The 21928-nt window shown below is 43.8% G+C and overlaps 2 protein-coding genes across 5 annotated transcripts in view; one reads left to right on the forward strand and one right to left on the reverse strand.

Moving 5' to 3' along the window:
- CUNH1orf232 (chromosome unknown C1orf232 homolog) overlaps positions 1 to 9568 on the forward strand; it is a 71455-nt gene extending 61887 nt beyond the window's left edge. For all 4 annotated transcript variants that reach the window (XM_088442092.1, XM_088442090.1, XM_088442091.1 and 1 more), the window contains 2 exons: positions 4262 to 4368; positions 4450 to 9568. In XM_088442092.1, coding sequence (XP_088298218.1) covers positions 4262 to 4368; positions 4450 to 4687 — 345 coding nt within the window. In that variant the 3' untranslated portion in view covers positions 4688 to 9568. The remainder of the gene's footprint in view (positions 1 to 4261; positions 4369 to 4449) is intronic.
- On the reverse strand, positions 5671 to 8317 carry FAM110D (family with sequence similarity 110 member D). The gene is made up of 2 exons (XM_088442088.1): positions 7803 to 8317; positions 5671 to 7048 (listed from the first exon to the last, which is right to left on the reverse strand). The coding sequence occupies exon 2, from the start codon at positions 6976 to 6978 to the stop codon at positions 5848 to 5850; it is 1131 nt and encodes a 376-aa protein (XP_088298214.1). The 5' UTR covers positions 6979 to 7048; positions 7803 to 8317; the 3' UTR covers positions 5671 to 5847.
- Positions 9569 to 21928: the final 12360 nt, after the last annotated feature.

Below are 21928 nucleotides of genomic sequence, written 5' to 3' on the forward strand. Positions count from 1 at the left end.
AGAGAACAGCACCTATCCATATCAGACAGTACTGACAATAGTTTGCTGACAATTGGCAAAGAGCGGAATAAACTGTTGCAGAAACAAATGTCGTAAATGGTCATAACCATGATTTTGTAGCGTGCTCTAGTCTAAAAACTGGAAGATTAAGCTGGGACCCTGGATGGAACCAATATACAGTAGTAGCAAAACCATATGAATCCAGGATTAAGAAATAGAGAGAAAAACAAAGAATAAAAGTAAGACTATAACGAGGGATAGATACTCCAAGTTGTGAACGCGCTTTATGCTATGTAGTGCATACAGGGCTGCCATCATAAATTGTGGGGCCTGGTACTGACAAAACAGGCAGGCCCCCCCTGGGGGGGTGGGGACAGAGATGGGTGGGACATAAATTGGTGTGTGAATCAGTGTAAAAATTCTCCAAGAATGGGCTGTGGAGGTGTGTTATTATATGGGCATCTGCAGCCATAAGGGAGATAAGGTCACTCACCATTTGTAGCACCCCTCTGTCACCTCCATGGTGAAGTTGATTTGTGTCCCCAGGGTGAGAGGTAGGGTATGTGCACTTTGGAGGAGGATGAGATGTGCAGCTCACTCAGGATAATATTCTGCACCCACACAGCCTTTTCCCCATTTCTGCCAATTCCTGGTGTATCCTCAGTCCTCCAATTGCCAGGAGCCCTGTAAGTACCTACTTAATTTTGTTATGTGAAATGATCCGGAACTCAGTCTCTTCTAGGTGACCACACACTGACTGCTGCTGTCAGTATGTCATTTCATTCAAAGTACAGCAACTTGCACTGTGGTGATCTTGATGGCCGGCATATGTGAGAATGTGAGGTCCGTGGACATCGCCCTACACTGCTGCTGATGCCCAGGTGCTCCGCCCTCTGTACCGCCCCAGCCCTGACATTACCTCTCCCCAATGCTTACCAGGGCACCGAGCAGTACAAGTGCAGGAAGAGTGGGCAGGATCTCCATGTATCTGATTGCACCTGGCGCATCGGCAGCCCAGACATTAGAAACAACACTGGGGTATTTCTAATATGGCACCGACCGCGAGCCAATCAGAACTCCTGATTGGCTGCCGTTCCGCGAGCTCTAATTGGCTCGCGGCTGGCCCCATATTCTAAATGCAGCCAGCGCTGTCTCTGTAACTTTCTCAATGTCTGAGCTGCCGGTGCACAAGGTGCATGTGGAAAAGGGCCATAGACTGCACATTCTGAATATATATAATGGGAGGTGCTACCTGTGGAGACTATTGTTGCAGACACAATAAGAAAAAGTACACAAATCCAACATTACTAATTAATATATAATACATTATGCAATAGAATTTTGCAATAAATAAATAGAGGTTTTAGCATAATCATGGCCAAGGTTATAGGCCTACCCACCGCGTCCAGGTAACCTCTTAGGGTAGGTCCCTAACATACTGGGGTTGGAATCCAGAGCGCAGGACACCCCCAAACCAGCCCAGCTGAGCCACCCCAGGGCATCACTCTAATGAGAAAAGGTGAAGTGTAGAAAAGTGTTAGATAGGAGCAGCTACTGCTGCATATATTAGAAGTAAGGTAAAAAATAGAGATATGAAAATAATACATATATAATAAACAAACAATAAAGGTGCTAAAAGTGCAAAAAAGGAAAAATAATGTGATGCCCTGAAGTTGCCCAACCAAAGCAATCCAGGGGACCCAAGCCCCAAAAACAAACCCATGTCTGCACTACAGTATATAAATTTGTAGGACTTACCTAAATTGTGCCTTTTACTAAAGTGCAGTCAAAATGCCAGAATCTCTGCTTAAAACAAATGGTGCACCAGGTGCAATCAGCTGGTGGCCCAGCACAAATCTAAACTGCTGCCACCTGGGCCCCTCTCTCTCCGGGCCTGGGACTCCATTCCCCGGCAGTCCCCCCCTGATGGCAGCCCTGAGTGCATGTAATGGATAATAGAAAGTCTTGTGTTACATGAGGTGGAATGGAGGAGGAGCACATGTGACAGAGGCTTGGAAGTGGTATATCCAAACTAATAAGCTTGTTCAAGTGTTGTATTAGCAAATGAATCTGTGTCTCTAATCCAATCAAACGCATAGCAGTAATTGCCAGTCACAGCATAAAGCACGTAGACAGGTAAGGCTAACATCACCTCAATTAACAGGTTGACTAAATTGAAAAATAAAGAAATCAGTTTATTTATTTTTATCAGTCCAGATGAACTTGCTAATTGCCTTGTTCAGTGCCTTTTACTCAGATAACAGAGGAGGGGGTAAAATCTGAAGCGGGTAAAAGCAATCTCGGGAAAGAGATAATTTTGATTAAATGACATACTGTGTACCTAAATATGGCCATGGTAAAATGCCTGATTCAGCACGCAAGCAGCTTTGCAGTTCCATCCTTGCAATTATGGTAATGCAACAAGAGGCATCATGCCTCCTGCATGCATTACTTATCCGAGCTGTGTCCAAGGATGCAGCATCAGATAATCTACAATAATATTGGCTGGCTGAGTGACACATCGGGTCACGCAAGCCGACCGCCGCAAATACAACAAAGAGGCCAAGAAATCTCCGTCAGCCGACAGAGATTTGGGCCCCTTGGGAAACGGAGACCGGCGTCACCTTCTCCCGCCGATAAACTGTCAATCACAGACAGCCTGCTGCTGCTCTGCTTGCAAACATGCAGGACCTGTACTCCACATGCCCAGTACGGGTCCGGCACCTGCGCAGATACCCATCCATCGGGAATCTGCGTTCAGCAGTGCACCGCTGAATAAGGCCCATGATCTAGTACTCTGCCAGGATATGATAGCTACATACATATATAGATAGATAGAGAAGATTGTTAGGGAGGGAGGGGGAGAGAGAGAGGGGGAAGGCAGAGAGGGAGGGAGGAGGGGACAGAGGGAAAGAAATACTGAGGGAGAGAGAAAGGGAGTGAGGGGGGAAGGGACAGAGAGAGTGGGAGGATGAGGCACAAGCAGCTTCTGCTGATTAATATGATATGCAGCATGCCTATATTCTGTGAGCGACTGCTGGTGTAACTGCATGTGAAACGCTACATTACAGTGTCAGCGGGTGTGACACTGTAATGTAGCATTTCGCATGCAGATACACCCGCAGTTGCACAGAGAACATAGACAAGCTGCATATCATTTTAATCAGTAGAGGCTGCTTGTGCTAAATATTTGCATCACTGTACGAATAAGACGCATTTGGAGGTAAAAAGTTGCGCGAAGACGCTTGGCACTACCGGGTCACATAGAGCTCCCGCGTTATGTGTGGCGTAGAGCATGGTATGTATACACATCTGTGTGTGTGTGTATATTTATATATTTATATATATAACCATAAGGTATACATACGCACACATGGCCAGATTCCAGGATATATGCAATTCCGATATTTATGCAGATTGAGCGATTTTTAGACATTGCGCAGGCGCGAAAGCCATTGGTTTGTGATTATCCTCGCACAGAGAATTCACTCACAAAGTGAGTGACAGGTAGTCCGTTTGGTGGAGGTAAAAGGGGGTGGTTAAGGTAATGCAGGCGTCTCTGTCCTTTTATATGTCTGTCCGTTTATACACTGTTTCATGGGCAAATATAAATTAGTCATTGCGATCTCCTTCATATCGTGAGAGCTATCAGCGACTCAGGAGAGATGCAGTATTTGATACAGGTCAGATTTGACTTAGAGGCTGCCCGATATGCGTCGATATTCCCAAAGTTTACGCTGTTGCACATCGTGGGACGGATATGAGAAGGCAGCAGTGGGTGTCCCTATTCTCGGGTAAACTTTGGAAGACATTAGCATATTTCCACTGTTGCGAACACTGAGAGTTCGCAGTTGAGATTGCATTTGTGTAAATCTTAAGGCCCGCATTCAGTATTTGTGGCGAGTACTGTAGTTATTCCTTTCAGAAACAAATTGATGAGTTTATACAGACCTATACGTAACATGAGTTACCCTTTTCTTCCAAATTGTCCCTTATTTGGTAACAAAAAGAGGAGTCTTTAAAAAAAAAAAAAAAAAGTTTAGCGTTCTGTGTATATGAATCGTATAGTAATGTTATTCTGTTACTATTAATGTGATATGCGCCTTTGTGTACTTTATTTACACATGATGTGTATATTACAAAATAGTGTTCTCATATTTATATATTTTACATGTGATCTGTGTGTTTACATGATTTGTGTTCAAATGATGCTGTGTTACTAAGCATTGTATGTTCATGTACAGCATTCTAATGTCCACAGGTTCAAGGAGCTTTTGGTTGGAGAAGCGTTTCTTCACTATTCACTAAAGAAGAGGAACACATAACAGATGAGAAAATTGAGCATAGACCAGAGCAGGCAGCAGAACAGTAAGTATGAATGAATCCAAGAAAGATTAAAATTAACAGTTTTTGGTCAGTGGAGAACTAATAATTGCTGCTTTTCTGCAGATCTCCCTCTTCACATCCTTCACATCCTCCAGAAAACCTTCCACAGAAAAGTCCCTCAGCTCTTTGGGATGTGTTCTCTAGCAGATGGCATCAGAGCTCTGCTGAGCACTCCGAGGCAAGAGGTGTGCTGTCAGAGCCTCCACCAGAGCAACATGAAGCTCAACCAGCAGAGGAGACACCATTCAAGTGGAGTTTCCTCACCAGTAAACTAGCAGACCTAAGAAGCAAGAGCGACTAAAGACTACGCCCTAGGGAGAGCAATGGCTAGAGATGTTTCCCCAAGTAACTGTGTCACTTAATGAAATGACCCAAAGGTATTACAGATTCTCCCATAATTCTGTGACATAGGCAGAGCTGAAAATATCCAATAGTCCATTAGTTTGTGACTAACAAAACATAGGCAAGTAAAATAATTATGCTCCCTCAATTTACTAATAGTAAGTTAGTAATGGCTTCTTCTAGATTGTTTCTTTTTATTCTTGTTGGTGTATAAAAAAAAAACACCTGTAAAGTGACTTGGGCTTGTTGCCCGAGAAACATCAACAAGAAGAGATGATATTATACCTAACCTTAAAGGAGAAATCTGAGCTGGGATCCAAAACACAAAGTAATATGACAAGGCTAGAGACAGGTTTCAATCAGCCACAATTACTTGGGACTATGCCATCAAGGAGTCATGTCATCTGTGTTTCACCTGAACTAGCTCGGGAAAAAGTGCTATGGCCGGGAAGCATAAAGTGATATATTCACAGATGCTACATTAATGACAGATTAGGAATATTGCACCCTCTTTTGTCTCCCTCATTCTACTACAAAGTATTGCCTGTAATAATTATACGGATATAATGATTATTTTTTAATAAAAGAGGAGCAGGGTCTAATGGACGTAGACAGGAGCAGAAATAAAGAAAGGATCCAGTAGAACAGAGTGAGTGTCAACAGGAGAGCTGAAAACATGCAAGGAAGAGGTGTGGAACACATCATTTACAATGTCTTTGTTATGTACTCCAAAACACATCTAAAATATCAAAGTATCAAATTCCCATAAACTAAAATTACATTTTACCTATTGCCACTTCTAAGTTTTCACATCAACAACTGTATGTATATAACTAAAAAAATTTGATTTGGTCACATATTTTCCATTCTTAAGCAAACTAATATAGCTATACACTAGGACATTGTGAAAATGACACAGTAATATAAAAGGGCATACAAGAGTATATAATATAAACTTTATAGCCTTAAAATATGTATTTCGTTGAGTTTACAGGTATTTTAAAGTAGAAAACGGGATGGAAAAATAATTGGTATGATGTAGAAATTTAATCAGTTTCTTTGTTTCACACCTGCATGAACTTTCCATGGCTTGTGATTTGAATGACATTATGAAATATGTCATACTGTAGATTCCCGTGACATCTGCTTGTCTCCATGCCCATTAATGGTCCGTGCCCGATGACAGCTGTAGATCCACTTTATAACACGGGCATTCCGCTCAATTACAGACACTGGAGTCTTTTCCTCTTTCTCTTCCACAGCAGCTGTAAGACCACAACTTACTCTGTCCATAGATTCCAGGCTACCCATAGGTGTGTCCTCTCCCTTTTGGTAGTTATTAAGTATGTTCAACAAACTGCCCTCAAGTCCACAGCTCTCAAAAAAAATTTGAGCATCAGAGGAAGAAAGAGTCAACTGCTCATTCAATTGAACTTCTTCCTTGTTAGAGGAACTGTAGCCAGTTGTCTGGCATACACAGGTCCCCTCTTTTCTTTGCTGTAACCTAGGTGACACTGGTACCTCCTGATTGCAAGCCTGAGGAGGGTCCTGAGAAAACCGCGTACTTCTTCTCAATAATGGGGTCCCTTGTAGAAGACGAATCACCAGTCCTGCCTCCTCATTATTGTTTTCCTTGCTAGTTAGTGCCACATCTCGTCTTTGTCTATAAATAATAAGAGAGTCAGGTCGGTTTAGTCTTCTACCATTGAATCGCCGTAAACAGTGTGGATTTGTTGTTGGGGTTCCAGTGGCTGGTTGAGGGTCATTTCCATGTTTACATGTCAGGAAACCCTGTGACATTGGAAACTTGCTGTTCGGAGTCAGTGACTGGCCTTTCTGCATTTCACTTTGACTAAGATTTGGTTTCCTTCTTAGCATACCAGGAGAGAGGCTACTGCAAGGGGAAAAAGCAGTTTTTGGTTCAGATCTCTGATTTGGTGAGCAAGGGCTGGATATGGCAGCAGTATGACTATGATAAGGACAGTGATCTGTCGCAATGTCATTATGTGGTGTAACAGGGTCAAAGCGTCTTGTAAAAAAGTGTTCAGTTTGTGAATTGGAACTACAAGGTGATGAGCTCAGTTTCCTTGATAAAGCCGGTGTAAAGTTGGCGTTGATGACTGGGTTTTGTCTGCGATGTATCACCTGTGGAGATTTCACATATTTTGCTTTATCAGCCTCCAGGCGGTCAGATGCAGTCACCCTTCCGATGGATCCAAGAGCAGAGGAAGGGTGAGTGACAGGAGTCATGGTGACATCAAGTCATGGATTGTCAAATAATCATACCATGTGACCTGTAATATAGCCGGTGGAAGTTGCACTGCATGGAATAAAAAAGAGGAACACAAGAGTTTATGAATTAACATTTTAGAGATATGATGCAAAAACTTTGTGACTAAATGTTGAGTGGAAATAAGTGTTTGATTGAAGAAAAACAAGAAGTGTACAAGGGACAGTTATAATAATAATAGAAAGGTAGAAATAGAAAATTGAAAGTGAAGAATGAGTTATAAATAGGCAAAAGACATTTAAAATCTGTATAAATCCAGTATGTTACAGCATAGCTGGAACTATACATACACATTCCCTGCATCATCTTCCAACCAGCAACTCAAAGAGCTAAATATATAGACATCTGAGACCAGCCAGAAATAGCCACAAATTTGCATAGAGTCCAACTCCGTTCACAAAAAGAGACAGCCCAAACCAATTAATGATAGCTGGGAAATTACTGTCAAAAAATATATGCAGTCATAATAATATGCATTTTAGTTTAAGAATACATCAACCAACAGGAAACATAGAGGTAAACGTACAGCAAACAAATATGAAATCTGGAAACTGAGCCAATAACTGCATGCTAAGAGCTGTCTAAACAAAAGTAAAACCTGAAAAGCAAAAATTGTCAGAGAAATAGACAAAGGACACAATACTCTAAAATGAAAGAATATTACATTGTATGAAGTGTAAAAGCTGGCACCTTAAGGAATGTTACATTAATAAGAACACAGTTGTATATGATCCTTTTGATAACAGTAGTAGAGAATAAGGTCAGACAATACTGTACATCTCACCTCAGCCAGCTGTCCGCAATATCCATGAATCACATTTTGGAACGTACAGAAGTGCGGAGCGGGGTGGTTATGCGATGCAAGCAAAGTGAAACAAACTGAAAGCTTCCTTATTAGTGAGGCTGAAGATAGATGTAAGTACAGTGTGCGTGCGTGAGAGAGTGCAATAAGTTAGGAACCGTGTCATAGTGCAGTGTAAAGTGTGAATGTGTGCGTTTGACACACAAGGAAATCTCCACCCTTTCCAGACACAGTCTCCCTTCTCATCCGTCTGTTGACTGTTCTGGACATTAACTCCTCAGACACCTTCCATGTACTTGTCTCTAATTAGCTTCTTTTTTTACTCCTAATAATAATGGGTAAAAATGATCATTCATTTCACTTTTTTTTTTATATACTCAGGCCTAAATTGACTTTGCTGTAAAAACCCCTAAACTAAATTGAATTGAGTGATTCAATTTTCAAAGGAGAATGCGATTCTCTCTCTTTTACACTATCATCCACCTTCCCAATGTAAATACTCAGTTTCTATAACTTTTGTTAATTGTGGAATTATTGGTGTGCTGTTATGTTATATGTAAAATTGTTCCCTTGTGTTGCATAATTAGTAAAAAAAGTAAATCTAGTAAGATATTGCAAACGGGACATTGCAGGAAGGACTAAAGGAAGAGTGTCACAGATCTCACATGTTGTTGTAGCAGGCCAAGGAGTTAACACTCATTGCTTTACCAGATGATTCATGATATCCCATCCCAAGTGCAGATAGCAGATGGCAAAGTCTGTTCAGGGTAGGGCTAGCAGATGAATAAACACATAATGGTCACTTTAACATCCAAGAGTGTGTTTCTTTTATTTTTACTGCAATGGTTTTATTTTGGGCGATAATTACACAGTTTACTTATTACAGACTTTGCAGAATCCTACCAACTCTTTGTGTGTTAAGATCCTTCTTTTAAATATGGTACTGACTGCAACAATTCATCTGTTTTTAAACTAGAGCACTGCCTGGCTAAGTAAGCCAAGTTCTGTTGTTTATTCCTGGCCTGTAGCATTTCAGACTGACGTCTTAAAGGTCAAGAAAGATTTTGTGGGAAGCCGCATCCTTTGCAATATGAAGCAAGTTGTTAAGTAACAACTGTGTAAACATATTTTCAGAAGCCTGTCAAGTTCAATAAAATGATATTTAATCATAATGGTAAGGTGAGCACTAAGGGACTGAACTAGAGTTACTGTACATGTCTTTTTTGTGTAAAATATGCATCTTTGTACTATGCATATGCACAAAAAAGCTTCAATTCAGTCGCTTCTTGCGCTTAGGACACCTTATGCTTACAGAGATGTAATGGAGGAGGGAAAGTGTGTGCAAGTGTAAGCTGAGTAAGTAAGGGCTCATTTGTGTATATGTGACGTATCCATACCACAATAAAGATGTGTCTGGAAGCGTAACACTGGTGCAAATTACACACTGATGATGACGAAGATCCTTCCGTTACATTCATTTTGTGACTGCTGCAGTCTATTCGCATTATTTGTATCCGGTACTCAGCAGGAAATAAAATGTGAATTTAAAGGGGAATATAAAAGATGTTTGCATTTACTTGAAATGTATTAGTACTTTTATTATGTATTTGCTTCTTTATTTAATTGTATTTTACATTGCTAGTGTGACTTTAGTATTTATTAATAATACTTCCCAGAGACAGACAGACTGTCCTATGTATATGACACTTCATTAAAGTAATCTATTGCGTACAAATTGGGTGACTTGACAAGCCACATCTCTTGGAATAAACCAAACTGTTTTACCCTGGCGTGAAATTGGTACATATACTATTGTTTGACTTTAACCTGGCACATATATACTAAGCCAAATACATTTTCCCATGTGTCCAACTTTGTTTTTTTTTTCCAGACACATTCTATGCATGCATGAAAAATGCAACTATTTGTCAACCTACTTTTCCTGTCGCTACCATCATAATAGATGCAATCCAATTTAAAACAAGTAAATCTGTACATATGCACATAATGCTGCCGCATTGTAAAATGACTAAACTAAAATTAGTATTTGGGATAAAATGGTCACAGCTTTATTCACAATCAACTAATGGATAAAGAAAGTCTATGCTATATTCCATCTAAGCAAACTGGAGTATGTTTTGTCTATTATGTAAGCATTGCAACAATGCTCCATGGGACCAGCAATTGGCACAGCTGACACTTACACTTACATTTGGCACACTACCTATGGAAGCTCAATCGTTGAAGCATGATCGGAGCATGCAGCTGTCTCCTGGGAGTGATGATGTGTTTACCTATGATGATGAGGCTGCAGCCTATGGCACCAGGACTTGGATGGCACCAACCCTTTAGCCTTTTGGGGCATAGCCTGAGCAATCTTGCACAACTTTGAGACATGCCCGGCTCCTAGTACTTTCAGCAATGAAATGCTGTCATATGTCAGTGTAGAGGAGCTGGGAGGGAGGATTCAACTGGACTGTAAAGAAGCTGCAGAGTGCATAGGAGGAAATGTAAAGCAGTTAGTACTTAAAGTGCAGTGCTGCAATGATTGTAAGAGTGGGTGTTTTTTTTTCCCTTGTGAGGGAGGTGGAAGTACACTTCAAAAGAAAAGCTACTTACACAGTCACACTCAGTTATTGCAGGGCTCTATATGAATGGCAATCACTCTGCAGAAACAGAGCAATACTATGTACTACTATATATTAGTAATAGCCCACACTCATTACTAATATTAGTAGCAGCCATACTTCCTACTCTTCTATAATATTAACACCCATACTCAGTACTCCTCTTTAATAGCGATACCCACACTTCATACTCTTTTATAATAGGAACAACCACACTCTGTGCTCCTCTATAATTGTGTTAGGCACACTCAGTACACTTCTATAACAATAAAAGTCATATTCAGTGCTCCTCTGTAATAGTGTCAGGCACACTCAGTGCTCCGCTATAATAGTGACACACACACACAGTACTCCTCTATAATAGTGTCAGGTACACTCAGTGCTCCGCTATAATAGTGACACACACACACAGTACTCCTCTATAATAGTGTCAGTCACACTCAGTGCTCCGCTATAATAGTGACACACACACACACACAATACTCCTCTATAATAGTGTCAGGCACACTCAGTACACTTCTATAACAATAAGTCATATTCAGTGCTCCTCTGTGATAGTGTCAGGCACACTCAGTGCTCCGCTATAATAGTGACACACACACACAGTACTCCTCTATAATAGTGTCAGGCACACTCAGTGCTCCGCTATAATAGTGACACACACACACACACAGTACTCCTCTATAATAGTGTCAGGCACACTCAGTGCTCCGCTATAATAGTGACACACACACACAGTACTCCTCTATAATAGTGTCAGGCACACTCAGTGCTCCGCTATAATAGTGACACACACACACACACAGTACTCCTCTATAATAGTGTCAGGCACACTCAGTGCTCCGCTATAATAGTGACACACACACAGTACTCCTCTATAATAGTGTCAGGCACACTCAGTGCTCTGCTATAATAGTGACACACACACACAGTACTCCTCTATAATAGTGTCAGGCACACTCAGTGCTCTGCTATAATAGTGACACACACACACACACACAGTACTCCTCTATAATAGTGTCAGGCACACTCAGTGCTCTGCTATAATAGTGACACACACACACACACCGTACTCCTCTATAATAGTGTCAGGCACACTCAGTGCTCTGCTATAATAGTGACACACACACACACAGTACTCCTCTATAATAGTGTCAGGCACACTCAGTGCTCTGCTATAATAGTGACACGCACACACACACAGTACTCTATAATAGTGTCAGGCACACTCAGTGCTCCGCTATAATAGTGACACACACACACACACACACACACAGTACTCTATAATAGTGTCAGGCACACTCAGTGCTCCGCTATAATAGTGACACACACACACAGTACTCCTCTATAATAGTGACACGCACACACACACAGTACTCCTCTATAATAGTGTCAGGCACACTCAGTGCTCCGCTATAATAGTGACACATACACAGTACTCCTCTATAATAGTGTCAGGCACACTCAGTGCTCTGCTATAATAGTGACACACACACACACACAGTACTCCTCTATAATAGTGTCAGGCACACTCAGTGCTCCGCTATAATAGTGACACACACACACACACAGTACTCCTCTACTAATAGTGTCAGGCACACTCAGTGCTCCACTATAATAGTGACACACACACAGTACTCTATAATAGTGTCAGGCACACTCAGTGCTCCGCTATAATAGTGACACACACACACAGTGCTCCTCTATAAGTGTCAGGCACACTTAGTGCTCCGCTATAATAGTGACACACACACACAGTACTCCTCTATAATAGTGTTATGGTGGGTACACACTGGGCGATATTACTGAGCGACTGCATGATTATGACATCGTAATCGTGCAATCGCTCAGTAATCGTACGCAAATCGTGCACTTTTATGTCGGAAATGACCAGCGATGCGCACTCCCGCTGGTTGTTTCCGACATTGTCCATCGCCTGAACATGCAGCACAATCTGACGATAACGACAGATTGGCATGTGCAGGAATGATGGACAGTGCCTGCACTGAACGACTGATCGTTCAGTGCAGACACTACAGGGGATCAGGAACGACGGTACGATTACGATGTCATAATCGTACTGTCTTTCCTGATCGCCTAGTGTGTACGCACCATTAGGCACACTCAGTGCTCCCCTATAATAATGACACACACACCCAGCCCTCTTCCCTTATGTGCTTTTCCTTCCCCCACTCATATGATCATCTACTTAAAACTCTCCACAAGGGCACTTTACACTTGGTAGCTGACGCCCTGCTGCTTTTTTGAGTGTTATGATCACTGCAGCAATGTTAATAAACCATGGGCCTGATTCAGACCCACTCGCGAGCGGCTGTCCGCTCGCAAGTGGGTCGATGTTATGCACTGAGCATGCGCACGACGGAGGGAGCTCCGTCGTGCGCATGCGTCAGACGCGACGAGCGAAGGAAAGTCCTTCGCTCGTTGTGTCCGATCAAAGGGGGCGTGCTGTCAATGTTGATTGACAGCACGCCCCCTTTGGTGGGCGTGCTGGGGGCGTGCCTCCCTGACGGGGCGTTCCCACGGGAACGCCTCCCGTCAGAAGCCGGCCCACTGACATCACTAGTGATGTCAGTGGGAGTGATTTTGGCTCTGATAGAGCCAAAATCACTCCGGAGCTTGCGGTTGAAAACCTCAACCGCAGGCTCCGGCTCGCAATTTCGATGGTCGCGATGGTCTCGACCATCGCGGCCATCACAAAGCACGCTCGTATAGCCTGTGGGTGGGTTAGTTTTAGGGGCCTTAGGGTCAGGCTAGGGGAAGAGGGGATAGGGCTAGGTGCCACTGGGGGGAGGTTAGGGTTAGGCACCCTCCCCGGGAAGGTTGTTTAGGGTGCAGGAAGGACGGGTTAGGGATCACCAGGGGGAGGTTAGGGTTAGGCACCACTAGGGGAGGGTTAGAGAGCCAGCCCCAGTCAGGATCCTGATGGTTCGGGCTTCCAGCATCGTTATTTAATCTGCCGGCAATACATCCGGCGGCATTACATACCGATTCCTGTGCCCCCATATGTGTATATATGCCTCCATATATGTTATGTATTGTGCTTCCCCATCAGATGTCCTGAATTGTGCCCCCCTCTCTATTTTTTATGTTGCTCATCATCACCCCCTTGTCTGTAAGTTATTTAATGTTCCCCAAACACAACACCAAACCTAGATCTATGCTTTTTAATGCCTTCCCATTGTGTTATGTATTGTGCTCCCATCTGCTTTATTAACTTCTTAAATGTACTCAGCCGCCACATCCCTAGTCTCAGTGCTTAAAGTGGTCCTATAGACGTAGTAGAGACTCAATCCCCCATCCACGGTGCTTATTTAATACAGGGACAGTGCGTACTTTAGGCGCTCGGTGCAAAAAGGGGCGTGATCTCAAAAGAAGGGGGCGTGGTCACACAATAGTATTCCCAATTAAAAATTATGCCACGCAGTGGCAATCTTATTCACATTACACATAGTGCCCCTGATTTACATTACACCACATAGTAGTGTCCCTTATTCATGTTGTGACACACAGTAGTGCCCCTTTTACAAAATGGCCACAGTAGTGGTGCCCCTTATACAATGCCCACAGCAGTGGTGTCCCTTATGCAGTGCCCACAGTGGTAGTGCCCCCAGTAGTGGTGACTTATGCAGTGCCCAGAGGAGTGGTACCCATTATGCAGTGCCCCCATTAGTAGTGCCTCCCAGTGGTAAAGCCTCCTGTAGTAGTGCCCCTTACACAAAAATAAACAGTAACACACAATACTTACCTTAAGCCCCGCTGCCGTCCGACTGGCTGCTCCTCGGAGCTATGGGAGAGACGTCATGACGTATCTCCCATAGTGCCCACTGCGGCAGCAAGGCTCAGGAGTGACCTCCTTCCTCCGGCTGCCACTGTAGGAAAAGGAACCAGATGCCCAATGGTAACAAAATCTCAGCGTGCGCCCGCCAACCTGCGTTGCAGGGCTGACTGGCCGGGTAAGGTGGGCTGGAGGAGGCGAAACTGGTTCCGCCTCCATATATCTTCCTTGTCAAACGTTCATCGTCTGCTGCACCACTCTGTCAGTCCCTCCATTGGCTGCCGGTTTTCTACCGTATTCAATATAAAATACTTTTACTTACACATAAGGATATTAACCAAACCACACCAACATACATCTCTTCACTCATTTCAAAATATCTCCCAACCTGACCTCTGCGCTCAGCACAAGATCTGCGTCTCGCATCCCCACGCATTACTTGCTCCCACTCACGGTTATAGGACTTGCTTCATGCTGCACCCACTCTATGGAATGCCTTACCACGCACAATAACACTTTCTTCTAGTCTCCAATCCTTCAAGCGTTCCCTGAAAACTCACCTCTTCAGGCAAGCTTATCAGATTCCAGAATCGCCCACATAACCTTCATAGCTTCCATATCTAATTACATCCCCTTTCACAATCCACAAATAACCTCACACATTGTATTTCTTTCACATCCTCCTGATATTTGGCCAACATTCCTGTGTGACTGGATCATGCACCCCACCAAGAAACTCTCCATTCTGGCTGGACCAAAATTGCAATATATAGCACCTATCCTTGTGTATCAATGCCTATTTCCCTATAGATTGTAAGCTTACGAGCAGGGCCTCCCTACCTGTATATCTGTGTGTTACTACCCAGTTTTGTTCTATTTATGTTTCCAATTGTAAAGCGCAACGGAATATGCTGCGATATATAAGAAACTGTTAATAATAAATAAATAGAGCGGACGGAACGCAGTTCCACCCCGTGCCGGCCCACTTTAACCCCTGCCTAGTCTGCACATTCTTTAATGTGCTTCACACAAACCCCTACACCACCTTGTATGTATTTAAATGTATGCTCCTCCCCCTACCTCCTGCAACTCTCTGCTGGTTCTTAAATGACCTCCATTGCCAAATGTACTCACCCATCACTATCTTCAGAGTCTCTCCCCTCGGTGGCTCTCCTCTCTCTTCTGACAGGCAGCTGCAGCATTGCAAAGTCATCAAGCAACTGCCGGGAGCAGACTATAGCAGTTGTGTCAGTGTCGGCATGCCCCCTATCAGTGGCATGCCCCTGGGCGACCGCCATGTCCGTCCCACCTATAATCCGGCCCTGGCACACAGTAATTCTCTATAATAATGAGAGACACATTCAGTACTCCTCTATAATAGTAACAGACACAATCAGTGCTCCTCTATGAGGGGTATTTAATATGGGAGCGAAAAGTCCGTGCTGGACTTTTCGCTCCACATCGGAGAATTTTCAGGGATAGAGTATCGGGCACACGCCCGCTTTATCCCCGTATTCAATATAAATCCTCCGAAAACGGGACCTGGCGAAGAGGGATTTGCGTTACAAAACAAAATTTTCTTGGAAAAAATTGTAGGACCCCCCTAAAGTTGTAAAAACATGGGGGATCACTATGGGTCACCCCGTTTTAGCCTGCAAATGAAAGTCGGGGATTTAAACAGCTGCAGCAGGTGCTTTTTCCCCGACATTGAAGAAGTGATGCAGAAGAGCACTTGGGTTATTTTTTTTGTTTTTTTAAGTGGTCCCATCAAATTTGGGGTACATGAAAATGGGTACTAGCATATTTTGATGTCCCTAAAGTAAGTTTTTAAAAGTTCTGCATTTGTGCACCTATTCTAGAAAACACCTGCCGCATACTTACAGAATAACCCTGAACCTATTTCCCTAGTTTTAAACTTTTTTTCCCATTTTTTTTTTTCACCCCAATTTTTTAATTAATTTTTTGGGGTGTCCCTATTTTTTTTTTTTACTTTTTTTGACACAGTTATTTTTTAAATGTCATTCCCAGGGGTGCAGGCTGTTTTTTTTTAAGCCTGCACCCCTAAACCCCAATTCTGCACTTTTTTTCGACACCTATTCAATGGTGAAAAGTTATCCCTGTTTTTTATCAAAGACTTTTCGAGCCTGCGAAAAGTCTTTGAAATTGAATACGGTGTAAAACTAAAACCTGTGATAATGATGTCATAGGTGCGATATTAACGCAAAAACTGAGTTTTCGCACCTATATTGAATTCCCCTATATATGTGTAAAAGTCATACTCCGCACTGCTCTATAATACCAATAATAACACTCATTACTAATCTATAATCAGTACCAGAGCTGTACCAAGGTGCAGAGGCACCCTGGGCTATTACTCTGTACCTTACATCATGACGTCACAGAACAAGCAGGAAAAGCAAGAATATGGGCACATCCTAAGGACATGCTCTAAGCTTGGCTATGTAGCGAGGATACCTCTCCGGGCACCCCATAAGCTGGAAACAGGCGCCTTCGGAGTAGCAATCCTGCTGCTCCCACATCCTTGCACCCTTGCCAGCGGCTGTGACACACTCCGAAAACTGTTGCAACATGTCAGCGTTCTTTGCCACTGCTTCCCGTTACCTTCACCAAGCGCACCCTTACTGTCAATCACACTGGAGTAAATAGGCACTGTGAGCAACTACTGTAATATACCTTGATGCATGCACAGATTGCCGATATTCGCTCAGCTGTATAAATATCCGAATAGTGTACATCCTCCCACAATCCAAAAAATACTTGTATGTTAATTGGCTGCTGACTAAAATGGACCCTAGTGTGTACTATAAAAAAAAACTGTATTAAGAATATAAAAAGTAAGTATTTACCTACCTACCTTCTAAAGGACAGTATCACATTTACACTGCAGTGACAAAGGACAGGCCCCCTTTCTGGAAGTGCTTGCGCTTTTTGCACTCGCAGAGGAACGCCATCTAAAAAAAGTTCTTTCACTTTTTTTTTTTTGGGGGGGGGGGCAACTGGGAACTTTCGCCCTGAGCTACACAATGTCTAGAACCGGCCCTGCATGTAGTGTCTCTCTTTGTTCTCGGGATGGCCATTAGTCTGCACCACTCAATCTGGCTGCAGCTTCTGCACTGAGAACTAGTGATACAAGACAGACTGTACTTGCCTCCGGGAGGGGGCAGCCATCTCAGCATAGGGGGTGTGGCTAGGGATATTACCCGGCATTAGAAGCGGAGCAGCGGGTGTGACCATGCGATCACGTCATTTTGTCCCTGCCACTGCTACACAATGCTGGGATTACCGACATTGTGAAGCAGAGGGAGGGGCCATGATGATGCAATTCAGTGTGCAGGGGTTTGTGTGGGAGCTGTAAGGGGGTTCACAGGGGGGGGGGTTATCGGTAGGCAGCCGGCCGGGAGACTTGCCTGCTTTACCGGGGTCCGGGAGCACCATCCAATTTTCATGAGGCTTCCAGCCATTTCAGGAGAGTAGGTATGTATGATACAAGGGACTAAGATAGTATATCTTAGAGATTCCCAAACTCTGCATAACTGTAGCGGGAGGCGGCATGCAGCTCCGTGATATCATGTCAATGCATCTCTGTCTCTGGGTCATGCCAGGATCGGGCTGCGACTGAGCCTTCTGGAAAAGTCCAGTGCTGGCAGCCTACAAGGATGCAGCATGGTGGGTGCAGGCAGGGTTGCATTAGAATTTGTGAGGCCCAGAATAAATTAAACTAATAGTGCTCCCCAATCCCCCTGATGATGAGTGCTCCCCCCCACACAGATGCTCATAATGGCTGGGTGGGCAGAGGAACACATAAAGGATGGGTATTGGCACACATGATGTAAGGCAAAGGCACACATGGGGGCAGGTGGAGACACATGGGGGTTAGGGCAGATGCACACCTATATATATATATATATATATATATATACACATTAGCCATTGACAGAAATACTGTATCTGGTGGTGGAGATGGGGGGGGGTGTCAGAGAACTGCAGATGATTTTTTTTTAATACACAAGCAGCGGGAAATTAGGGGGGTGGTGTGTGGGACAGCTCTACATACACTGACGTGCCCAGCAGCAGTGTCATCAGATTTCCTGCCTGTCATTACAGTGTGCTGGCTGCAGGGAGCTCTGTTGGCTCTTTAGTACTTTGTACATCGATGTCGTGAGCAGTCTCGGGACCTTACCTGCTCACCACACTGAGCTCTGCATGGCCGCTACACTGAATGACAGGTAGTCAATTTGATTCTCTGTAAGGCTGCCTGTCACACCCCACTCTATGCTGCCGGGCCGGCAAGTATACATAGCTGTCGGGGCAACTCCCCCTAGCCGATACAGTCAATAGCGGGCCTCCCAACTCTCCGGGCCCGTTACATGTGTACTCCGGGCCCTGGGAGCGCGTCCTGGCAGCAACTACACAGCACACATTACATAGTGGCACCCTTGCAGCTCAGCTGGGACATGCCCCAAGCCAGCCCTGAGCACCAGTCACCCTGCTCACCACCAAACCCCCACCCGCTACCCATTCATACTTACTGGAGGCAGTATTCAATCCAGGAGCAGGGGCAGTGTCACGAAGCCGCATGTCACTGCAGCGCCGCTACATGGTCCAGTAAAGGCGCTAAATAAGTCTGCCCTGACCCCACCCCCGCTTTTTCTAGATCATCAGAGAGCCAGGGATTGGCTGCAGCAAAGCGCGTCTCCAGGGACCCACCCATTTTGAAAAAGTGAGTCCCCGGTCCTCAATACCGGGTAAAATACACGCTATAGCGCGTATTTGCGATCACTTTACAGCCACGTGTCAAAGTGATCGAATGATTTGTGATAACTGTAGGAAACAAATTAAAAGGGATTCTGTAACTGCTGAGGAAGGACCAATCACATCAATTGATAAGGAAAGTGACACGGAAGTGGCAACATGCAGGACTGAATCAGCTTTCCAGTCATTAAATTAAAGTTTAAGCAATGTTGGAGCATCACCTATAAAGAGGAAAAGAATGAAAGAAGAAAACTTGCAAAAAGAAAGCTTTAAAAAGTTATAAAAAGGATATATTCACCAAAGAGAGATTGTATATAAGTGTATGACATACTATATGTACAAAAAATTTAAACAACTTTTTTAGTTATTCAAGGTCAAAGGTCGCATCATGTGACCTTGGAATGTAAAAGTCAATATTTAAATATAAAACATTTTTATGAAACCTATGGTCCCTTAGCTTCAACACAAGGCCAACATGAAAATTCTACCGCAATTAGAAGCAAAGTTATGATTTGTTTTAGTTGACCTTGCAAGTATAAGTTTTAAATTTTTTTGTCATGTTTGCAACCCTGTAGCATGAACACCGTGTATCACTGAGGGCTAAAATGTTACATATGAAGGTTACTTTATGCCATCTACCATCCTACCAAATTTCACAAAAATCTGAGATGGTCGGGTTGAAAAGTTACTTTTTTTGTGATGATTTGGCATGGAATGCCCCGGCTGTGACTAACCGATTGTACTGATTTTGCCATCAGTTTTAATGTTGTCCTTCCACATACTAACTAAACAAGTCCAGCTAGACATGCCACTTAAGGCCCCCATACATCAGCAATCTGAAAACCACAATTGAACAATTTGAAGATTTATTGCCCGATCTTAGGATTTCCCAATCGAGCAATCTGCGCCTATACACTACAGATCTTTTTCAGTGATTTGCAGATCGATTGCAGCAAACACAGATCTGGCAATCTTGAAAGGCCCATCATTTTGCTAGAAACGGTCTGCAAATCTGCTGATCATGTCCATACACTAGCAATCTACAGCCCCAATCGATCTGTGAAATCCAACATGTTGGACAATCTGATTAAACAATTCCAATTACTTTTTGGTTGCAATCTGCGATCTGTGAAGCCCATACATTGCAGATTTTTATACACAATCAATTGCAAATTGCATGATTGCTGCAATCCATCTCTGATGTATGGGGGCCTTTAGTCAAGGATTACTCTGTTCAGTATAGCCATTAAATGGTTGGGATAGAAATGGCAGTTGCACCAGACCTTCATGATGGCTTCCATTAATGAGGCCATCTCCTTTACAATGCATTGGGTCCAAGAGTGGCCAGATACTCCTAGAGCAGGGGCTTTTCTAGAGAGGAGGGGGCCCGTGTGCAGTCTCCGAAATGGGCCCCCTCCTCTCCGCCCGGCAGCGCACTGAGCTGTGCGCGGCCAGCACTGGAGTTATAAAGTGTGCCCAGAGTCTATAGTGTATGCACAGGTCTCCGGGAAAATGGCTGCAGCGGCCATTTTCCCTGTACTGCGCATCCGCAAATGACGGGAAAATGTCCGCGGTGGGCAATTTCCAGTCATTTTACAGTGCCGGACCCCCGCGCCGACGTGGGACTCCGGAGAGGGAAGTAATATTATGGGTGCAGGGTGTGCGGTGCGGGGCCCCCCTGGATCCAGGGGCCCGTGTTCCCCGCACACCCTGCACCCATTATAGATACGCGCCTGTCCTAGAGGATTACGACTGATGCTTTAGGTATGGTACTCCTCAGTGAGTCTTTCAATGGAAAGTGACAGCTTGACGAACATCTTACCTCTTCTGCCAAATCCCAGCAGCTTGTCATGTTTTTCTAGGTATCTGCTACCTGGAATCTCCCTCTGTTAGAAGAGATCTTATGAGCACTTTTACTGGTCCAGCGATAAGAGCTCTCCATAGCACCCTGACAATCAGGATTGGTCTCTCTTGAAATTTGAGTTTATCCAAACAGCATTTGTACCACACATTCAGTGTAACTATGTAGTAGAATAGATATTTAAAAGAGACATTATTCAGTAACCCCACCACCACCAACACCCCGTTTAGCCCTGGCATGTAGTATGTAATCTATTGTTGCTACAAAATCTCACAAAATCAAAGGGGTACCCAACATATCAGTCCTAAGAGCTAATCAAGGGGATCTTGAATCACAATCGATGCCCTGAAAGGGGAGGCAAACTTGTAGCTGGTGCAGATTGGTGGAATTTATGTTCTAGTAGACTGGCACTGCTAAGTCTATGGATAAGGAGTCTACATAATATACAGTAGAAGGAATAAATGTTGAATTAATTTTGATAAGTGTAGTCCAGTCTACGCCCTCAGGGTAACTCAGTTGACATGCTTCAACAGGGGTAGCAGGGGTAATGACCCCATGATGAATGTTTGTCAAAGTTAGGGGTGCTTTAGCCATTAGTGTAACAGAGGCCTCAGTTTTTTCAATCAATAAGTACCTTCATTATAGTATTTTGAAACATAATATAAAAAAAATCCCAAATTAGTTATTTAAGAACAAGAATGGTAAGAATTGGTAAGTTACTCATGTACAATATATATATATTGCTAACTTCCACACACGCTATCAGGCCTCAGGCTGCGTAGGGCATCGCAGTGGATAATTTATGCACGCCCCTGCAAGGCGTTCCAACGCACTGGCACACCTGCGTTCTGCGACCACCCCTCCATTACCACCTGCAAACGGCACTTCCTGTCAATCACTCTGGAAATTACAACACGGACCTCTCCATAATATATGACTGTGAAGGCTGCATCTATGATAGCAGCAGCCACTAGCGAGTGGTAATCAGCTGCACCTAACACCCTGTCCAGATCCCCGGCAACCACCCGGTACAATTCTTTATCTGCAGCAC

Source organism: Taudactylus pleione, unplaced genomic scaffold, assembly GCF_031769625.1.
Source record: "Taudactylus pleione unplaced genomic scaffold, aTauple2 ptg000305l, whole genome shotgun sequence".
In the NCBI taxonomy this organism is placed as follows: domain Eukaryota; kingdom Metazoa; phylum Chordata; class Amphibia; order Anura; family Myobatrachidae; genus Taudactylus; species Taudactylus pleione.